Source organism: Electrophorus electricus, chromosome 12, assembly GCF_041902795.1.
Source record: "Electrophorus electricus isolate QZ-2024a chromosome 12, ASM4190279v1, whole genome shotgun sequence".
Taxonomy (NCBI): Eukaryota; Metazoa; Chordata; class Actinopteri; order Gymnotiformes; family Gymnotidae; genus Electrophorus; species Electrophorus electricus.
In genome coordinates, this window is record NC_137508.1 from 20,872,501 (window position 1) to 20,891,307 (window position 18,807).

The window sequence follows — 18,807 nt, forward strand, 5'->3', positions numbered from 1 at the left end:
ACCAACTTGAACACAGCTTTTGATGTGGCGGAGAAATACCTGGACATCCCTAAGATGCTGGATGCAGAGGGTAAGACCAGTCTGGAGATAGCAGTCAGGGGACAGTCTGGAGAGACAAGCAGAAACTCCATTCAGAATGTTCCCAGAGGATCACAGCCACTCCCACTGCACCAAGGAAGTGATCACACTGCAGATGAAGAACTCCATCTGTTCTTTCTCGGTTTTCTTCCCCCCATATCAATCTCCCAGCATACTTCTTTTTAGCTTCTCTTTGAAACTAGGTTAGCTCATTGCTGTTTTATAGAGCTCCCTGAGTCACTTTAGTATGCAGACGTGTGTGTGTGTGTGTGTGTGTGTGTGTGTGTGTGTGTGTGTGTGTGTGTGTGTGTGTGTGTGTGTGTGTGTGTGTGTGTGTGTGTGTGTGTGTGAAAATACGTGCACCTGTGAGTGCAAACATCTGCATAACTGGGTTTGTGACCAGTCGCGTGGTTCTTCTCAAACACTCTGATGTACACTCTGACGTAAGGCTGAGGCTGCTCTGGTAACACACTCGCCCCCAGCGCGAGGTGAGAGCTCCTTTCAGCACCTCTTTGTCAGATGCGTTCAGGCTGTTATGAGGAAGATCACTCTCACTCTTCATTCCGAGAGGACGCATCTGTCCTCTAGGGTCCCTTAGACTCACTCTGTCCAGAAGGCTCGGGCTCAGATGGAATGGCTGTTTGTGTTTAATGCGCATTTTAAATGAATGCTTCGTCTCAGCAGGGTGTCTTCAGCTCAGCAAGAGCACTACAGAAGTTTCTCTCTCTCCCTCTCTCTGATAATTCTGGGCTTACTGAAAGTTGAAATTCATTCTGTAATGCTGTCTGCCCCTCCTACCCCCGTCTCCACAGACATCGTTGGTACAGCCCGTCCGGATGAGAAGGCCATCATGACCTACGTTTCTAGCTTCTACCATGCCTTCTCTGGGGCACAGAAGGTATCCCAGGACGCAACACTCAGCTTCTGACACCCCTGCCCATACACTCAGACACTCCTCCTCCAAGCTCTGCCCTTTCCAGACCTTTTTCACCATGGTTTCTGGTTACTATGGTTGTGCTAGTTACCATGGTTACTGGTTGGCGTCGACGCTGTGACTGTTCAAGATCTCTTTTTCTCTCTGCAGTGTTTCGCCTATCCTATGGGGCTCACACTTCTCCCACTGCTGCATGGGTCACTCAGCCTGCTGCCTCATGGGAAAATGAGTTTCTTGCGTTGATGGGCATGAGTCTGTCTCCCGCATCAGCAAAATGCAACCGCTAGAAATCTAACAAACAGCTGCAGCATTTCTTCAGATAGCACTCTCTGTACACTGTGTGTGTGTGTGTTTGTGCCTGTGTGTGTGTGTGTGTGTGTGTGTGTGTGTGTGTGTGTGTGTGCGTGTGTGTGTGTGCGTGCGTGCGTGCGTGCGTGTTTGTGTGTGTCCGTGTGTGTGCCTGTGTGTGTGTGTTTAAGAGTCATCATCCACAGGGACAGGCTGTGCTTTCAGCCATACAAGAGGAAGCACTTGCTGACTCTGAACAGGACTAATTACCCAGGAGTCTTATCTTAGTATGGCATGTCATTCCTCTCCTCTTCTCTCCTTTGCTCTCAAAAAAGCGTCTCTGAAGTTCTGAGTGGTATCTCTGGCCAGTAAGAGCGAGCCAGAGTGATGTCAAGGTTTTTGATTCCACCTGTCCGTCCGCGTGCCCTGCAGGGTTAACCGTACACGGCCTCTGTGGTCAGCACTGGAACATTCTCATGCCCAGTTTCTTTCCTTAGTGACTGTACACTTGTTTTCCTCTGTATCTCTGCAGTCATTTCCTCTAAGCATTTCTCTCTCTCTCTCTCTCTCTCTCTCTCCCTCCCTCCCTCTTCCACCCTCATCTCTGCTACGTTTGCCTTCCCTTGAGCAGACATTGTTAGCACTCTTCGTCCCGATGAGAAGGCCATCATGACCTATGTGTCATGCTACTACCACGCCTTCTCGGGAAAACAGAAGGTGAGACATGGCCCAACCTACCTCAGCCAATCAGAATAGGGCAGCCAGATCCCAAGAGCGTTGCCAGTATGTGCTCAGCCAGTCAGACGGTAGAGAGCGGGAGAGATTAGAAGCTCTTAAATCTGATTGTTGGGAAGGTGGTCTCAGGGATGTAAACTCAAACACAGGACGAGGGGCTTTGATTCCTCCTGAACCCTGAGCTCTGATTCCTAACAGGCTGCTCTTGAAATCTAAGATGTAATTCCTAACAGGCAGATTCTGAACACTGAGCTGTAAATCCTAACAGGCAGATTCTGAACCCTGAGCTGTAAATCCTAAAAGGCAGCTCCTGAACCCTGAGCTGTAAATCCTAAAAGGCAGCTCCTGAACCCTGAGCTGTAAATCCTAAAAGGCAGCTCCTGAACCCTGGGCAGATCCATTACGGGTGCAGAGAGTGCAGGAGCCCTCTGAACGGTCGTGCCGGCTGGCGACACAGCTGACAGAACGACACAGACAGCCCACTCGAAATCTGCTCTCCACATAATCCACCCTCTGGTCTGGTTGCGTGTGTGCATGTGTGTGTGAATTCTGTGTGTGTATCGCGTGCATGCATGCATGTGCAGAAACAAAGTGCTATAGATTGTGTGTGCGTGCAAGAGAGACTGCCAGTCAGCGTGTGATGTCTACAGTGAGCGTCTTTGCATAATGTGGTAATAGGAGTCCTATGGTGAAGGGAATCTGGAGGTTTGGCACACACGAGGCAGGTTTACGAGGCAGGTTTACGAGGCAGGCAACTGTGGCACGCAGCTGTCAGACCGAGAGAGGGCGCTGTGGTGGGAGGGGCTACCTCAACACACAATACAGGAACATACCCGAGGTGCATGTCCTCTCTCTCTCTCTCTCTCTCTCTCTCTCTCTCTCTCTCTCTCTCTCTCTCTCTCTCTTCTTTTTTCTCATTCCTTTACATTTTGAATGAGATTCCAGTTTAGCTGACACAACTCTAGCTTCATTGAAGAGATGTCTTTACACATTTTACACACATCCCAATTCAGTCAGAGTCGCTGACCTTGGCCCAATCGAAGGCGAGTATTCAGTCCTTCTTTGGCAATGACATTTCAGTTCATTTAGGTGCCTGTTTTGGGGTCATGTGGGGAATGTGAAGCCAGGGTGGGGCTTTAGGGGTTGGGCTTTAGGGGTGGGGCTTTAGGGTCCTGAGCAGCATTCATTCTCAGTGGCTCTGAGAAGGCACTGCCATAGTGCCAGTGATGTGCTTACTCATCAGATCTATCTGGCTTCCCTTAGGGTGTGTGTGTGTGTGTGTGTGTGTGTGTGTGTGTGTGTATGTGTATGTATGTGTGTGTGTGAGACAACTGATGAGTCATGCCTCTGATAAACATTCCCAGCATGCTCAGAGTGTGTTCATGGAAGCTGCTAGCTCCTGTCTGCCCTTATAAGGACCTGATAGTGTGTCGCTGAGCTTAGGGCAAGCACACACACACTCACACTCACACTCACACGCACACGCACACACACACGCACACACACACACACACACACACACACACACACACACACACACACAGCCCTTACCACTTAGTAAAGGCTTAGGCTCTAACCCTCCACATCTGTGGTTTTCATTGAGCAAGCCACACTAAACAGTTTCAAAACCCCCTTGATGCCCAGAGCACTGAGTTCAAATAGTACCTGTGGCTACTTTGAATAGTACCTGTGGCCCCTTGACTGAGGTCAAGGGGTCAAAGATCATATCTCGCTTGTGCATGCTGGTACTGAGCCAAGCTTGAGCTAAGCCTGAACTTCCTGCTGTTGCTCTCTCTGTTCCTCGTCTGCGACTGTTAGACTGGGCGCCACGCTCTCCACACCCAGCAACACAGTGTTTTTCCAGAACACCTCTCCAGAGCTCTTTTCCAGAATACACTTGAGCAGACTGTGAAACCAGCCGAGGAAGTTAGATTAGCTGGCGACCACAAAATTAAACACTGTGTGTGTTGTACTTTACTTAGAAAACTTGCACACGCATATACTCACACACTGATGAAAAGTGAGGTTACAGGGTTACACTAACAGACATGAAAAACCGCAGAGAATCCTCCGTAGTCTTTCCCGACCATGTCACCGTGGCGTCGAGACAGTGGCGGGTGCCGGGATTCACCATGTGTTCTCACTCCCTTCAGGCGGAGACGGCAGCCAACCGGATCTGCAAAGTGCTGGCTGTCAATCAAGAGAATGAACAGCTGATGGAGGACTATGAGAGGCTGGCCAGTGATGTGAGCACCCTCCTCTCTCTCTCTCTCTCTCTCTCTCTCTCTCTCTCTCTCTCTCTCTCTCTCTCTCTCTCTCTCTCTCTCTCTCTCTCTCTGCCCTCATCTTCCTCCCTTTCACACCCCTGTCCCAACTCACACAGTACAGCAACAGTTAGCCAAGATCTTTTAATAAAGAAATGTTCATAAAGATGAATTAGATCATCAGAAAAGCTCGAAGGTACTGGATAGCACACTAATGTATTCTTCCATTTTCTCTCCTTATCAAATCCTGGTCTCCTCTCTAACCCTAACCCTCATCTGGATTCCCCCCTGAACCTCATCCCTTCTTTCCTGTTTCTCCTGGACACCACCTCTCCACCGACACTCCACCACCCAGCTGCTGGAATGGATCAGGAGGACCATCCCCTGGCTGGAGAACCGTGTGCCCGAGAGCACCATGCACGCCATGCAGCAGAAGCTGGAGGACTTCCGCGGCTACCGCCGGCAGCACAAGCCACCCAAGGTGCAGGAGAAGTGCCAACTGGAGATCAACTTCAACACGCTGCAGACCAAACTGAGGCTCAGCAACAGGCCCGCCTTCATGCCCTCCGAGGGACGCATGGTGTCGGTGAGGACCTGTATACGCATAATCATAGGGCTGCATACACACACACACACTCACACTCACGCACGCACACGCACTCACACACACACACACGCACACTCACACGCTCACACGCACGCTCACACTCACACGCACGCTCACACGCACACTCACACGCTCACACGCACACTCACACGCTCACACGCACACTCACACACATACTCACTCACATACACACTCACACACACATACACACATACACACACACACACACACTCACACTCACGCACACACTCACACACACTCACACACGCACACTCACACGCACACTCACACGCATACTCACTCACACACACACTCACACACACACACACATACACACACACATACACACACACACACATACACACACACACACACATACACACACACACACACACACACACACTCAAGCATATACACTCTTCCAGCCACAGTAACATCAATGAAATGTTTTATCATTTAGAGTCCCAAATTTGAATCTTCCTGTTCTTCCCCCTGAATGTCCTACACTACTGCTCGGCTATCGTGTATACAGCTGCCGATAGGAACTGTGTCCAGAGAGCGCCTGCAGTGTTTGGGGCTCTGACATGCTTTAGCGATCCACTGACTCATTTCAGAGCACATTCCCACATGCTCAGTGTAATCTGAGTGCGTGTTCTATACACTACATGTCTGCTTTTCATGCCTCAGTTATAAACAAAGTGACTTCTTTTACTGCTTTTATAAAAGTATCCTGAATTACATCTGGGCATATCTGGAACTTGCGTGTGTGTGTGTGTGTGTGTGTGTGTGTGTGTGTGTGTGTGTGTGTGTGTGTGTGTGTGTGTGTGTGTGTGTGTGTGTGTGCACGCACATGTAGGACATCTCTAACGCGTGGGGGGCCTTGGAGGGAGCAGAGAAGGGCTATGAAGAATGGCTACTGAATGAAATCCGTCGTCTGGAAAGACTCGACCACCTTGCTGAGAAATTCCGCCAGAAAGCAGCTATTCACGAGGCCTGGACAGAAGGTATGGCAGACACACTCACACACACCCACACACACATATACATGCAGGGTCACATGAACATACACACACAAACACACAGGGTCATACCACACACACACACTACACTCAGGTCAGTCCTTTGCACAGAGCGAGCCGAGAGCCGATGTGGTGTGTGGCACTTTGTCGTCCCCTGCAGGCAAGGAGGGCATGCTGACGAAGAAGGACTATGAGGTAGCGTCGCTGTCGGACATCAAAGCCCTGCTGAAGAAGCACGAGGCCTTCGAGAGTGACCTGGCCGCCCACCAGGACCGCGTGGAGCAGATCGCCGCTATTGCTCAGGAGCTCAAGTCTGTCATGTCGCAAAATACGCTCTCATGCTTGTCGCACTCAGTATTCTCAAACTCACACCCTGAATGCTCTCATACCTTACCACCCAGATGTTCTCAGACCTCACACCCTGAATAGTCTCAATCCTAATGCCTTGAATATTCGCGAATTTCATAGCCTGAATACCCTCAACTCTCAAACCTGACACAAAATGCCTGCTACATGTTAATACACCCCAGCCTTATAGTCCTTTTAACCTCTATGCTCTAAATATTTTTTTAAACTTTATGACCTAAATGTTCTTTAACATCCCAGTTACTTCACTCTGTATAAAACAGGCTCTCTGTAAACCATGTATACATGCTTGTATATGTAGTGTTACACTCCTTAATAGCCGTTTATAATTGATCTATATGATTCATCTCAGCTACCTTTTTTATACACTTTTATACACTCAAATTTTGAACATATTAGTTGGTAAGCAATGGTGAAACTCCTCATCATTCTCTCCCGTTCCCTCTCTCTACTTATATGCCCCTCCCACCCCTCTCTCTCTCTCTCTCTCTCTCTCTCTCTCTCTCTCTTCATGTAGTGAGTTGGAATATTATGACTCCCCGAGTGTGAATGCACGCTGTCAGAAGATCTGTGATCAGTGGGACAGTCTCGGAGCTATGACCCAGAAACGCAGTGAGGCCTTACAGGTAACACACACCATCTGATACACCTCCTGCATACAGCGTATGTGTTTGCATGAGTTGAGAGTGATTTGTGTGTTGTATGCGCGCGTGTGTGTGTGGGTGTGTGTGTGTGACAGACAGAACTGAGAGTGGTTCATGTGCTTCCTGTGGTCCTTCCTTGCAGAAGACTGAGAAGCTGCTGGAAACCATTGACCAGCTGTATCTGGAGTTCGCCAAAAGGGCGGCACCCTTCAACAACTGGATGGAGGGAGCCATGGAAGACCTGCAGGACACCTTCATCGTCCACACCATAGAGGAGATCCAGGTAGAGTCTTTTCTTCCCATCTACCTACCCTTTCATCTGTCTGCCCATCCTTCAGTCCATCCATCCAGCCATCTATCCATTCAATCATCTTTTATCACGGTCAACCTATATGTACCAAACAATTCCCGATGAAGTATGTGTATGTTTGTGTGTGTGGGTCTACATGTTTGTATGTATATTCGCATGTTTGTGTGTGCGTCTGTGTGACCTATATTCTACAGAGTTAGATGGTCATGAGTTCATTGTTCCAGTCTGGAAGATCAGTTCCTATCAGTCCAGTCAGTCCATAAGCAGCACACTGTTAATGAACTGTGAGTGTGTGTGTGAGTGATGACTGAACTAAATGTTAACCCTCCCCTGAGGATGAAAGCCACCTGACTTGACTAACACTCATATGTATGTGTATGTGTGTGTATGTGTATGTGTGTGTATGTGTATGTGTGTGTATGTGTGTGTATGTGTGTGTATGTGTGTGTATGTGTGTGTGTGTATGTGTGTGTGTGTATGTGTGTGTGTGTGTGTGTGTGTGTGTGTGTGTGTGTGTGTGTGTGTTTGTGTGTGTGAGACAGGGCCTTAGCACCGCCCATGAGCAGTTCAAAGCCACGCTCCCCGAAGCCGATAAAGAACGGCAGGCCATTCTGGGCATCCATAATGAAATTGCCAAAATCGTGCAGACGTACCATGTCAACATGGCAGGCACCAACCCCTACACCACTATCAACCCGCAGGAGATCAACGCCAAGTGGGACAAGGTATCTGTTCAGGCCTGCCCCCTACTGGAGAGATATGGGACTTTTTAAAAAAAAATTCAACACTAGATAAAATTGCTTTATGTCACTATGACGAGTGGAGATTACAGTACAAAATGAACTGGAGGAAGTCAAGAGGGTCTGATATTAAACCAAATATAATTTATATAATCAAATGTAATGATATAGTGCTTTTTACAACAAGTGTTGTCCTACAGCAGCTTTGCAAATGTTTGGGTCCAGATCCCTAAGTAGCAAGCAAGTAGCAACAGTAGCAAGGAAAAACTTCCCTGGGTGGAATTAAGGAAGAAACTTTGGGAGGACCAAGACTCAAGAACCCTTAGAATGCTTACAAAAAGTCCATACCCTGTTTCACTATATACAGGCCATGCAGCCATGTCAGTTCAGAGTCTCAGCCAGTCAAGTTCAGAGTCTCAGCCAGTCAAGTTCAGAGTCTCAGCCAGTCAAGTTCAGAGTCTCAGCCAGTCTAGTTCAGAGTCTCACCCAGTCTAGTTCAGAGTCTCAGCCAGTCAAGTTCAGAGTCTCAGCCAGTCTAGTTCAGAGTCTCAGCCAGTCTAGTTCAGAATCTCAGCTGCTTCTGCATGTATTGGAGTGGATAGAGGAAGAGACGGAGTAGTTGGTGGAGGAATATGGCACCCACTTGGAATTAGCCATCCTGTAGCAGATTGTTGCTTAGTCCTGTACCTCTAGCCACGCCCCTTTCCCCGCCTCTCTGCACGTGTAGGTTCGGCAGCTGGTGCCTCAGCGAGACCAGGCTTTGATTGAGGAGCATGCCCGCCAACAAAACAACGAACGCCTGCGCAGACAGTTCGCCAGCCAGGCCAACATAATCGGGCCCTGGATCCAGACAAAGATGGAAGTGAGAAACCAGTGTAGCTGTGGAAAGCTTACCTTTGTTGTCTCTATGTCAGCTCTATCTTTCAGCTACTTTCTTTCTACCTTTCTGTCTTATCATTCTCCCCACCATTAGCCATAATGACGATAACGCTCGAACTAATGAAGCTAACAGCCAAACTTAAGCAGCCTGTAATGTGTGCATGTGTGTGTGCGTGTGTAGGAGATTGGCCGTATCTCCATAGAGATGCATGGTACTCTGGAGGACCAGCTGACGCACCTGCGTCAGTATGAGAAGAGCATTGTGAACTACAAACCAAAGATTGACCAGCTGGAGGGAGACCACCAGCAAATCCAGGAAGCCCTTATTTTTGACAACAAACACACCAACTACACCATGGAGGTACACACATGCACATCTAACACACACACACACACACACACCAAAAAAACAAAAAACAAAACAATAAAACATGCACGTTATCATATCTTTCTGCTGGGCTTGTAGCATATCCGTGTGGGCTGGGAGCAGTTGCTCACCACCATTGCCCGCACAATCAACGAGATCGAGAACCAGATCCTGACGCGCGACGCCAAAGGCATCAGCCAGGAGCAGCTGAGTGAGTTCAGGGCTTCCTTCAACCACTTCGACCGGGTCAGTACTGCACATTCCAACACACTGCACTCAGCTCAGTCCAAACAACACGATGTGTGCGTGTGTGTGTGTGTGTGTGCGTGTGTGTGTGTGCGTGTGTGTATGTGCGTGTGCGTATGTGCGTGTGCGTATGTGCGTGTGCGTGTACGTATGTGCGTGTGCGTATGTGCGTGTGCGTATGTGCGTGTGTGTGTGCGTATGTGCGTGCGTGTGCGTGCGTGTGTCTGCGTGCGCGTGTGTGCGTGCGCGTGTGTATGTGTTAAACAATATAAACGGTGCTGTTTTGTAATCTCAGGCAGCAGAACTCGGACCAGCTGGGTAAGATCAGCTGCTGTGGAAACACAGGCAAGAAACAGCGAGTGTGATTGAGTCCAGACCCTCTAACAGACGCGGACTGCACTATACGTGTGTCTGCATGTCTAAAGTCATTTATCCAATAATGTGTCAGGCTGAAGTGGAAAATCTACTACAAGACTACAAGCATGCACTAAGTTTGGAATTAAATATATTTAGTTGATTCTGATCTTTATGGCATTACACTTGAAATGAGTTACCGCTGAACTGTAATGTCTCATTATGGTCTCCATCAGTGGTACAAGACTTTGAGCCCCCTACAGAGCATACAGTTTAAAGTATGTTTTTTACACATTCTGGAGTCACTGTGAACAGGAAGTCCTTTTTTTTTTTTTTTTTTTTTTTTTTTTTTTTTTTTTTTTTTGCAAGATCGCAGGATGATAGAGTATATATGACTATAAACATCCATATACACACTGGAAAGATGAAGAAGTGTTGTGTGTGTGCGCGTGTGCCTACGTGTGTAGCATTGATCTGGCATAACGAGCGGCATAAGTGTGTGGTTAATAAGATCAGGGTTGTTGCAGTGTCGTTTGATCTGATTAACTCCGCCTCCACGCCTAGTCCACTGACTGTCATACTGCACTTAACCCAGTTAACAAGCACAACTAACCTCAGATCAAGCACAGCTAACCACAGTACAGCACATAGATAGATGACGGTTAATCACATAGTAGCTCAGATCAACACACATACAGCCCACTTAACCACTGATATAGTCCAGGTAGCTACAAATTCAGTCCATTTAAGCACAGTTTAAGCATAGCACTGCACAGTTATCCATAGAGCTGTCACAGTTAAACATAAAACAAAGCAGATACCTCCCATTTAGCCAGACATACAGCCCAGATAACCACAGATAAAGCATAAACACTGTGCAGCAGTTAACCACAGATACAGCTCAGTTAAATGCATATACAGGAGTAATTATGCACAGTACACACAGGGCTATAACTTGCTATGAGGACTCTGAAATGCAATGTGCAGTTAAGCCCAGTATGTAGTACAGCTAATCACAGATCACAGCTGTAACATAAGTGTCAAATAGGACACAGTGATAAGATAAAAGATAAACAGAAAAGTCTAACAGCACATCTTAACAGTATACAGCCGAGCACATTTTAACAAAGGGTCATCTCACGGCACTGCGCAGCAAAACTCATATATTTAAAACAAATATAGAAGAAAAGCATATATAGAGAAAACCTTTCAAACATTCAGGCACAGCTGTGCACAGTGTGTCCACACCGAACATTCTAATGTTTGTGCACTGTGTCTTTTGTTTTTTCCACCTGTCTCCGATGCATGGACCAATCACCGATCGCCACCTCCACCTCTCCACCCACTCCCACCCCACAACCATTAATGCATGCCCCACCTCCTCTCGGCCCGCCCGTGTGTACCGTGTCTGTGCTGCATGCCCTGGCCTCTGACCCCTGACCTCAGGACCACTCAGGCACTCTGGGCGCTGAGGAATTCAAAGCGTGCCTCATCAGTCTGGGTTTCGATATCGCCAATGATGCTCAGGTACACACACACACACACACCTGCCATGGAGCCCTGACATTAACTACCCCTCTCCTTGTTTTTCTGTCTCTCTTTCTCCCTCACGTCGCCTTTTTCTATGCTCTGTGGCTTTCTCTTCTTTGTCTCTGTCTGTCTTTCCCTCTGAAACCACCTCCTCGATTATTTCAACTTCTTGACTTTCTTCACCACCCTTCCTCTTGCTTCCTCCTGCCTATGTTTGTCCCTTGCGGGCTCCTGTAGAAGAGAACAGGCATGATGGATGGCGAGGATTTCCGCACCTGCCTGATCTCCATGGGTTATAATATGGTAAAGCAGAAAGTCAGTCTGGTAACGATGAGATTTACAGTGTAACACAACACCAGCTAACTAAACTCCACGAATGATCAACTCTTCTCTGCCTAATTCCTGCAGAATGTAAGGTGTCAGACTATTGTTCTGAGAAGACGATTGTGCATTATAACAATGTTCATGAAAGGCTGGTCATAATAATTCTAGGCAGTGCTATGTTTTTTAGTCGTCATGGCGAATGTCTCTGTGGTGATGTCTAAGACACATGGGGCTGTTGTCTAGGGAGAAGCGGAGTTTGCTCGCATTATGAGTATCGTGGACCCAAACAGACTGGGAGTTGTGACATTCCAGGCCTTCATCGACTTCATGTCTCGTGAGACAGCTGATACAGACACAGCCGACCAGGTCATGGCCTCCTTCAAAGTGCTTGCTGGGGACAAGGTATGACACAGCACTGCGCAACACAGAACAGCCCAAAACAACACAGCACAGCTTAACATAGCACCACTGCACAGCACAACACAGCACAGCATAACACAACACAACAAGGCAAAACATAGCACAAGTCACAAGACATGAAGAACACAGCACAGCACAGCATGACACAACACTACAGAAAGGAGGTTATTTCAGATAGATTTGGTACAGATGATGGATTAATATTAGATGAACAAAATTAGTACATCCTGAAAGAACAACTGATTTTTTTTTTTTTTTTACTTTTAAGTAACCTTGTACATTAAACCACATTCACCTAGCATGTATTTCTCGTGTGTAGAATTACATCCTGGCGGAGGAGCTGAGACGTGAACTTCCTCCAGACCAGGCAGAGTACTGTATCGCCCGCATGGCCCCCTACACGGGACCCGACGCCGTGCCCGGAGCCCTCGACTACATGTCCTTCTCCACAGCCCTGTACGGAGAGAGCGACCTCTGAACCCTGACCTCCTCATCTGGGAGTTGACCTGCCTCCCCCAATAAATGAAACGATACATACACACACAAAAACACACAAACACACCCTCCTGCTCTGGTCACTGAGCTGAACTGATCTGGCTGGGCTGACCTGAGTCCAGCTGGTGATGCCAATCCAGCAAGTTTGACCGCAGTAAGCAAAACAGCAAAGCTGGTCTCATATCAGCAGGCTAGAGCAGCTCCTCCCAGCATGGCTCAATGACGGTCAATGAATTTTATATGCTCCTTTTTACCTGTCTCCCTGCTGCGTGTCATATACCGACTTCCTGCTCTGTCTGTTTTTGTTTTTGCAACACAGAAAAACTTCCCCTGGGCTTTTGTACACAAGGAGAGAAAGAGCAATCATTTCTGTTTTTACTTCATATGTTGTTTTTTTCTCTTCAGAAAAATAAAGTTAACATATTTTATTATACAGAACAAAAAAGGTATTTTTCTTCACCTGGTTAAAAAAATTTTTAAAAAATAAGAAAAAATTAAATAAAGGAAAAATGGCAACTGGCTTTTTGTGACTTATTCTCACATGCTTCTAGTATGTGATAATTAATAACACCGCCACTGCTAATGATTTGTTTGGAGTTAAAGATGGATGGATGGATGGATGGATGGATGGATGGATGGATGGATGGATGGATGGATGGATGGATGGATGGATGGATGGATGGATGGATGGATGGATGGATGGATGGATGGATGGATGGATGGATGGATGGATGGATGGATGGATGGATGGATGGATGGAACTTTATTCATGCTGAGGGAAATTGTAGCATAAAAGGTCCACAGGACTGTAAGCATCACCAACATATATAAAATAGGCTATAAAATGAATAATAATATGATGATGTTCAGTAAAATGATGTGAGTTAGTACAATACAATATATAGTACTTCAACTGTAAGTTTGGAGAGTGCAAAAAAGATGACAATAACATGGCAAGAGGTAGTTAATAATCACAGTAGCAGTATCATTATGAATGATAAACCTACTGTGTAATTTACATTATTTACAAAACAAAATCAGATGTAAGGTGATTCATCATAGTGTTTGATGACAGTGGGTAAGAATTACCTCACATCCAGAGGCACTGCTTGCCAGGCATGGCAGGCAACTGCTTGGGACCCCAAGCCAGAGGGGGGGGCCCCAAGGACTGGCAAACTAAACTGCTCCTATGTTGATTAACTGAAACTCTCGTACTTATTGTAGGGTATTGTTTATTGCACTGATGTTGATTGCTCCTACAATGACCAACCGAAACTCTAGTACTTATTGTTTATTGCTCTGATTGCTGTCTGAGACAGAGCTTATGTATTTTGCACTTCTAGGCATCAGCATTGATCCCTGTATTTCTACAGCATTATCTTGGACTCTTACCTACAGTAGAGTACAGTACAGTAGAATTGGTGAATGCACAGACAATGGGATTCACACGCAGTACTCAGCTCCATCACACTGAGCTCAATGCTCACCATGGCCTATTCTTCCTGAGCTCGCTTAACCCATCTATAGCTCCTCAGGAGATGCAGCAGGAAGTCTGTGGTGAGATGGTAAGGGAATATTGAGTCTGTGGGAGGTGCTAGAGGTGTTAGGAGGAGTGATGGGAGAAGTGTGTGTGTGTGTGGTTGGGGGGGGGGGGGGTACTGAGGAAGCTGTGAGCTGATGTCCAGAGCTGTGGAAGAAGCAGAGACTGTAGAGAAGGTGAATGAACAGGAAGTTGTCTGTTGTCAGATGCGGTGTAAAAGCTTTTTGCACGTTCATGGCTGCAAGATTGCAGCTCCCGTGATTTAAATCCCGTTATGTTTTTCATCCCCTCCCTCAGGCCTCTCAAGATCTTCTAATTTTAAACATTTTTGGAGTCAGGTTTCGAAATAGAAATAATACAGCTGTATTATGTAATATAATGTCAAATTAATTGTGGTTAATGTAAATAACATTACAATTTAATAAAACATGCTTTCTTAAATACGAGGCCCGTTTTGCCTGTTGACAACTCCCCTTAAAGGATGAAAGCATTGTGCACGGAAACATAATTCCGTATCATCTTTTCACACGGAATCAGGCACAGGTTGAACATTATCACAGCGGTGCACTGTGGGTACGCGGTTGATATGACAGCGTCCATGTAGGTGACATGCTAAATGTTATCCGCTTTAGCTTTATTGCGGCATAACTCATAGCAGGATGTGGTTATAAGATTCCGTATATGAGTCAAAATGTGGACGAAGGTACATAAACTACAAAAAAGCAAGACGGCGAAATATGGAGTACCCATGCTCGTAAGTTAAGAAAGAGTTAGCTACCTAGCTAGCATAGCTCCCCTAGCTAGTAGAAAGTTATACACGTTATCGTTTTAACGGAGTTGAGAAACTGGGGCAGCTACAACCATGTACAGTTTTCTAGAGGGAGAAAGCGCTGTTGTTTAGTTTGAGGTTTAGCATTTTCGTGCCTCTAAAAATAAGTAATAAAATGTCATGTACAGGTGGCTGCGGTCACTTTAAACCCTGTACTGAATCCATGCTGAATCCATATGTTTGTTTATAGCTGATGATCGTGGGAAGCTCTTTTGGACTGAGAGAATTCACACAAATTCGATACGACGCTCAGAAAATCCAGAGAAAGGTAGCTACATCCACGCATGCCGTTACCAGTAGTCACTTTTCACTGAATACTATCACATTGTTAGAGTTCATGGTGATGTACGTTACAGGCGTTCGGCCGATTTCGTTATGAGTCGTGTATCAAATGTCAAACAAAAACAGCTTTTATAAATGTGTACGATTAGTTATGTCCATTGCTATCTTGGAAAAAAAATTGTCAAACATACTTTCTACTTAGAAGTGGCGTTTTGGAGTGTGAATGTTTGTCTCCCCCGGTGGCTGATTTGAGTAGCGCATGTAGGTGCTGTTGCCCTATGACGCAAGTGATGCCCTGGGAGAAGCATAATGGACTGCATATACAATTATACAGTCGGTTCTATGCACATAATGCACTAGTTGCCATCATAATATCTATGCTTTAGATGTACGACCCTGATTTTCTTTCCTATCGCCTGGATTGACTACGGAGGTGTAACGGTAAAGTGTCGTGGTGTTCTTTGAGGCATGCTGAGAGGTGCCTTCATAAAGTATTTTTGGGCGTGTAGCAGAAAATCTTGAGGTGGCACATAAAAAAAAAAGCTATAGAATACTTTAATGTCAGGGTACTCAAGTTAATACAAAGCTAAGGACACTATATTATAGTTTGTAAAAAGTGAGGGGGCCAGTTATTTTAGCAGGGTTGCCACGCTCCCCCTCCGGTCACCCCTTGGGGCGCCCTTGGGCATGTTGTAACACCTTTGTTATTAATTGTTTTCTCAGTAGATGTCGCAGTTGTGCTATTGTCCGCTGAGTGACAGTCTGATTCCTTAGGCTTGGAGAGGCAACAGCCGATCCTGGATCAGCCTTAAGTGCCCAGCCTAAAAGACTGGCATGAAAGCTTTTATGTGTGCATGTGTGGATGTGCATGCATGAGTTTGTTTCCACTGGTGGATGCTCATGTGTGTATGCTGTGAGCAGTGGGGTGAACTATATACCAGCCTGTATTTCCTTTGTCTCCTCTTTGTCTACTCACACAAATGCGTTATATTTTTTGAAAATAGGAGTATCTCATGGCACAGGTTCTATCCATAAGGAAATGTGTGTTTGTGCGTCTCTCCTTTTAAAGCACATTTGCTGTTGAGTTTTGTTGAACTGGAATTTTTTACACTTTATCAACTTTTTAATTTGGCCTCTTAAAACGCTAGTTTATTATCCACAGAGAGTATTTCAGAGAGAGGGAGAGATAGCAATCTGACAGCGTGTGCAGGGTGGCTGCATGTGGGGGCGACTACATTTAGGTGAGGTTGTGCGTGGGGGAGGACAGTGTGTGTGTGGGGGGGGCTGCGTGTGGGGTCTGATTGCGTGTGGGGGGTGACTGCGCTGGTGAGTGTGCATGTCTTAGTTGCTCTACTGCTGATATTATAGTGCTAATTCATTACTTGGAGGAGTGTAGCTTATGAACCCTGCTCAGAACACACACAGCCCAATTCTCTCTGGGATTCTTTCACCTGTCTCTCTGTCTGTCTCTCTCAGGATGAGTTGTGCTGCTGAAACTGCAGGTCGTCTGTGATGATCTGTTCTTTACTCCTGTTGCCATGTACACGATTGACATTTGAGAGCCTGGGGGTGTCCATGTAAATACACCTGTGGGTTATGGAATTAGCCTTATTCGATTTTGAGCTGTATTTTTTATGAGGAATACTTTGAGACTATCAAATCATTTCATCTCTCTCTGTGCCCCCCTTGATGTGTATGGTGTGTGTGTTCTAGATGGACCCTGCCCTGGAGGCCAAACTGAAGCCAAAGAAACAGTCTGACATTCTGGAAGAGGAATATGAGGTAATGAGAGAGCGAGAGATGGTGTAACATATAGAAGAAGGTAAACAGGCATAAGGCATGTGTTTGTGAGTGTATGTGTTGGGGTGGGGGGTTTGCGCTTCGATTATTTTGATGAAATTTGACACGACTGATCCGTTGCTGTATTCGTGCTCAAAGCCTAAAGTATCACCGAGCAGGCTCTGTGCCTGTGCTGGTGGAGCGTCAGTGTTCAGACAAAAAGCAACTACTGTCTGTTTGGACCAGAGGACTTACCATCTGTCTAGACCAGGGGAGCTACAGTCGGGTCCTGCAGAACCACAACACTGCAAGGATCAGGGCTTCTCCTGCTGTAATATGGGTGGAGTGCTCTGACACACCTGATCTAGCTCGTTAAGGGATGGATAATCAGATGAACTGCAGGTTCATGTATATGAAAGCAGGACACACAGTGCAGTGCTGTGGTCTGCCAGCACTACGGCCTACACCTATGATCTACCTCAGTGTCATCGCCCACTCTCACCGGATACTTCCATCTAGAAGCACTTCTGATGTATAAGATACGTGAAATTTGGTTATAAGCAGAACGCCTGTCCTCTTAAGGACGTTTGGACCGTGAGCCCCTTTAGCGCCAGTTTTTAAAAGCGGAGAGCTTGCTTACTAGGTTGTTAGTCGTTTTATTTGATTAATTAGTTTAATTAGTAATTAATTAATTAGTTAATTAGTAATTTATTAACACAAGCTCTTCTTCAATAATCATGTTGTTGCACATGCGGTTCGTCTCTCCCCCCCCCCCCCTCCTGTCGTTATAGAAACTGAAGGAAATGAACCTCGACAACTGGAAGAACATCCGTGGCCCACGGCCATGGGAGGACTAGACGGAGTCCCCGGAGCGGCAGCAGCGTGCACGCCTCAGCAAGGGCTCTTAGAGGCGAGGCACCCAGGGGCAGGGCCTCTGTCCACAGGGGCAGGGCTTTCTACCTGCATGTGTAGCATGTATGGCCCACACAGCGCTACCGGGACTACCGAGATGTATGTGTGCACGTAGTGTGTGTGAGACTCCTCTCCCGTTGTAAATAAATGGTGCTGCAAATCACCATAAGTGGTGCATGGGGACGTGGAGATGGACTTCATATCCGTGTTGTACAGCCGTTTGATTGTTTCTTTTCACACACCATAGTGATTGTTCTCCAAAGACTTTCAGCAGTGGAAGAAATTTGGTTCTAACCACTGGTCCAGTGATGAAAGTTAATAAAGAATAATGGCATTATTTACATTAATGTTGCGCATGTTGCTGTCCGTGTGGTGGTGTTCTTGGCCCTTTGGAAAGGTGTCTTAGCGCACGCGCATGTGTGTGTTGGTCTTGACCAATTGGAGAGGTTGTCTCAACCCCAGGGTGTGTGGAGTTTCTTGCCCCTTTCTGGTGCAGTGCTGAAAGCTCAAATTGTCTTCACACTTTACCACCAGATACCTCCTCTCACTGACATGTGTCTGGTCTGAGCCATCTGCCCCTTCTCCCAGGCTGTCTGCCCCTGTTTTTGCCTTCTTGTTTCTACTTTTGGTGACCCTCGTATACCTGGAGAACAGGAGGGGCGTGTTCATAATCAAAAAGAGCTCCGCCCCTCCTGCTGGGCTCTGAAGTGACACTCCACGCAGCGTTCCCCTTCCTTAGAACACCTGTTGCTAACTGCTTTCAGCTGTTCAGTAACCAGTGCAAGAGAATCTCCTCCAGGTTAAACATGCGCAGCAGTCTGTGTGTGGATGCTAAAGCCTTTACCTGATCACCCTACTGAGGCGA

At 46.7% G+C, this 18,807-nt stretch overlaps 2 protein-coding genes across 9 annotated transcripts in view; both read left to right on the forward strand.

The window, feature by feature from the left end:
- Positions 1 to 13,116, forward strand: part of actn1 (actinin, alpha 1) — a 27,138-nt gene extending 14,022 nt beyond the window's left edge. The window contains exons 7-22 of one of the 8 annotated variants that reach the window (XM_027005766.3): positions 1 to 70; positions 891 to 976; positions 4,189 to 4,281; positions 4,655 to 4,885; positions 5,763 to 5,910; positions 6,086 to 6,236; positions 6,809 to 6,917; positions 7,078 to 7,218; positions 7,788 to 7,970; positions 8,713 to 8,847; positions 9,046 to 9,225; positions 9,331 to 9,477; positions 11,278 to 11,358; positions 11,599 to 11,664; positions 11,929 to 12,087; positions 12,425 to 13,116. The exon at positions 1 to 70 is cut by the window's left edge and continues 12 nt beyond it. In XM_027005766.3, coding sequence (XP_026861567.2) covers positions 1 to 70; positions 891 to 976; positions 4,189 to 4,281; positions 4,655 to 4,885; positions 5,763 to 5,910; positions 6,086 to 6,236; positions 6,809 to 6,917; positions 7,078 to 7,218; positions 7,788 to 7,970; positions 8,713 to 8,847; positions 9,046 to 9,225; positions 9,331 to 9,477; positions 11,278 to 11,358; positions 11,599 to 11,664; positions 11,929 to 12,087; positions 12,425 to 12,583 — 2,139 coding nt within the window. In that variant the 3' untranslated portion in view covers positions 12,584 to 13,116. Of the gene's footprint in view, positions 71 to 890; positions 977 to 1,931; positions 2,018 to 4,188; positions 4,282 to 4,654; positions 4,886 to 5,762; positions 5,911 to 6,085; positions 6,237 to 6,808; positions 6,918 to 7,077; positions 7,219 to 7,787; positions 7,971 to 8,712; positions 8,848 to 9,045; positions 9,226 to 9,330; positions 9,478 to 9,772; positions 10,180 to 11,277; positions 11,359 to 11,598; positions 11,665 to 11,928; positions 12,088 to 12,424 lie in introns of those variants that run through there. The other 7 variants (XM_027005767.3, XR_014126579.1, XM_027005770.3 and 4 more) reach the window with 7 other exon arrangements.
- A 1,571-nt stretch (positions 13,117 to 14,687) lies between these two features.
- On the forward strand, positions 14,688 to 18,289 carry cox16 (cytochrome c oxidase assembly factor COX16). The gene is made up of 4 exons (XM_027005857.3): positions 14,688 to 14,894; positions 15,160 to 15,237; positions 16,965 to 17,033; positions 17,822 to 18,289. The coding sequence occupies exons 1-4, from the start codon at positions 14,832 to 14,834 to the stop codon at positions 17,885 to 17,887; spliced, it is 276 nt and encodes a 91-aa protein (XP_026861658.1). The 5' UTR covers positions 14,688 to 14,831; the 3' UTR covers positions 17,888 to 18,289.
- The last annotated feature ends 518 nt before the right edge of the window (positions 18,290 to 18,807 follow it).

Coding starts and splice junctions, on each gene's coding strand:
- cox16 (XM_027005857.3), top strand. CDS start 14,832: ATGTGGACGAAGGTACATAAACTACAAAAAAGCAAGACGGCGAAATAT. Junction 14,895..15,159: donor AATATGGAGTACCCATGCTC/GTAAGTTAAGAA, acceptor GTTTGTTTATAG/CTGATGATCGTGGGAAGCTC. Junction 17,034..17,821: donor TTCTGGAAGAGGAATATGAG/GTAATGAGAGAG, acceptor CTGTCGTTATAG/AAACTGAAGGAAATGAACCT.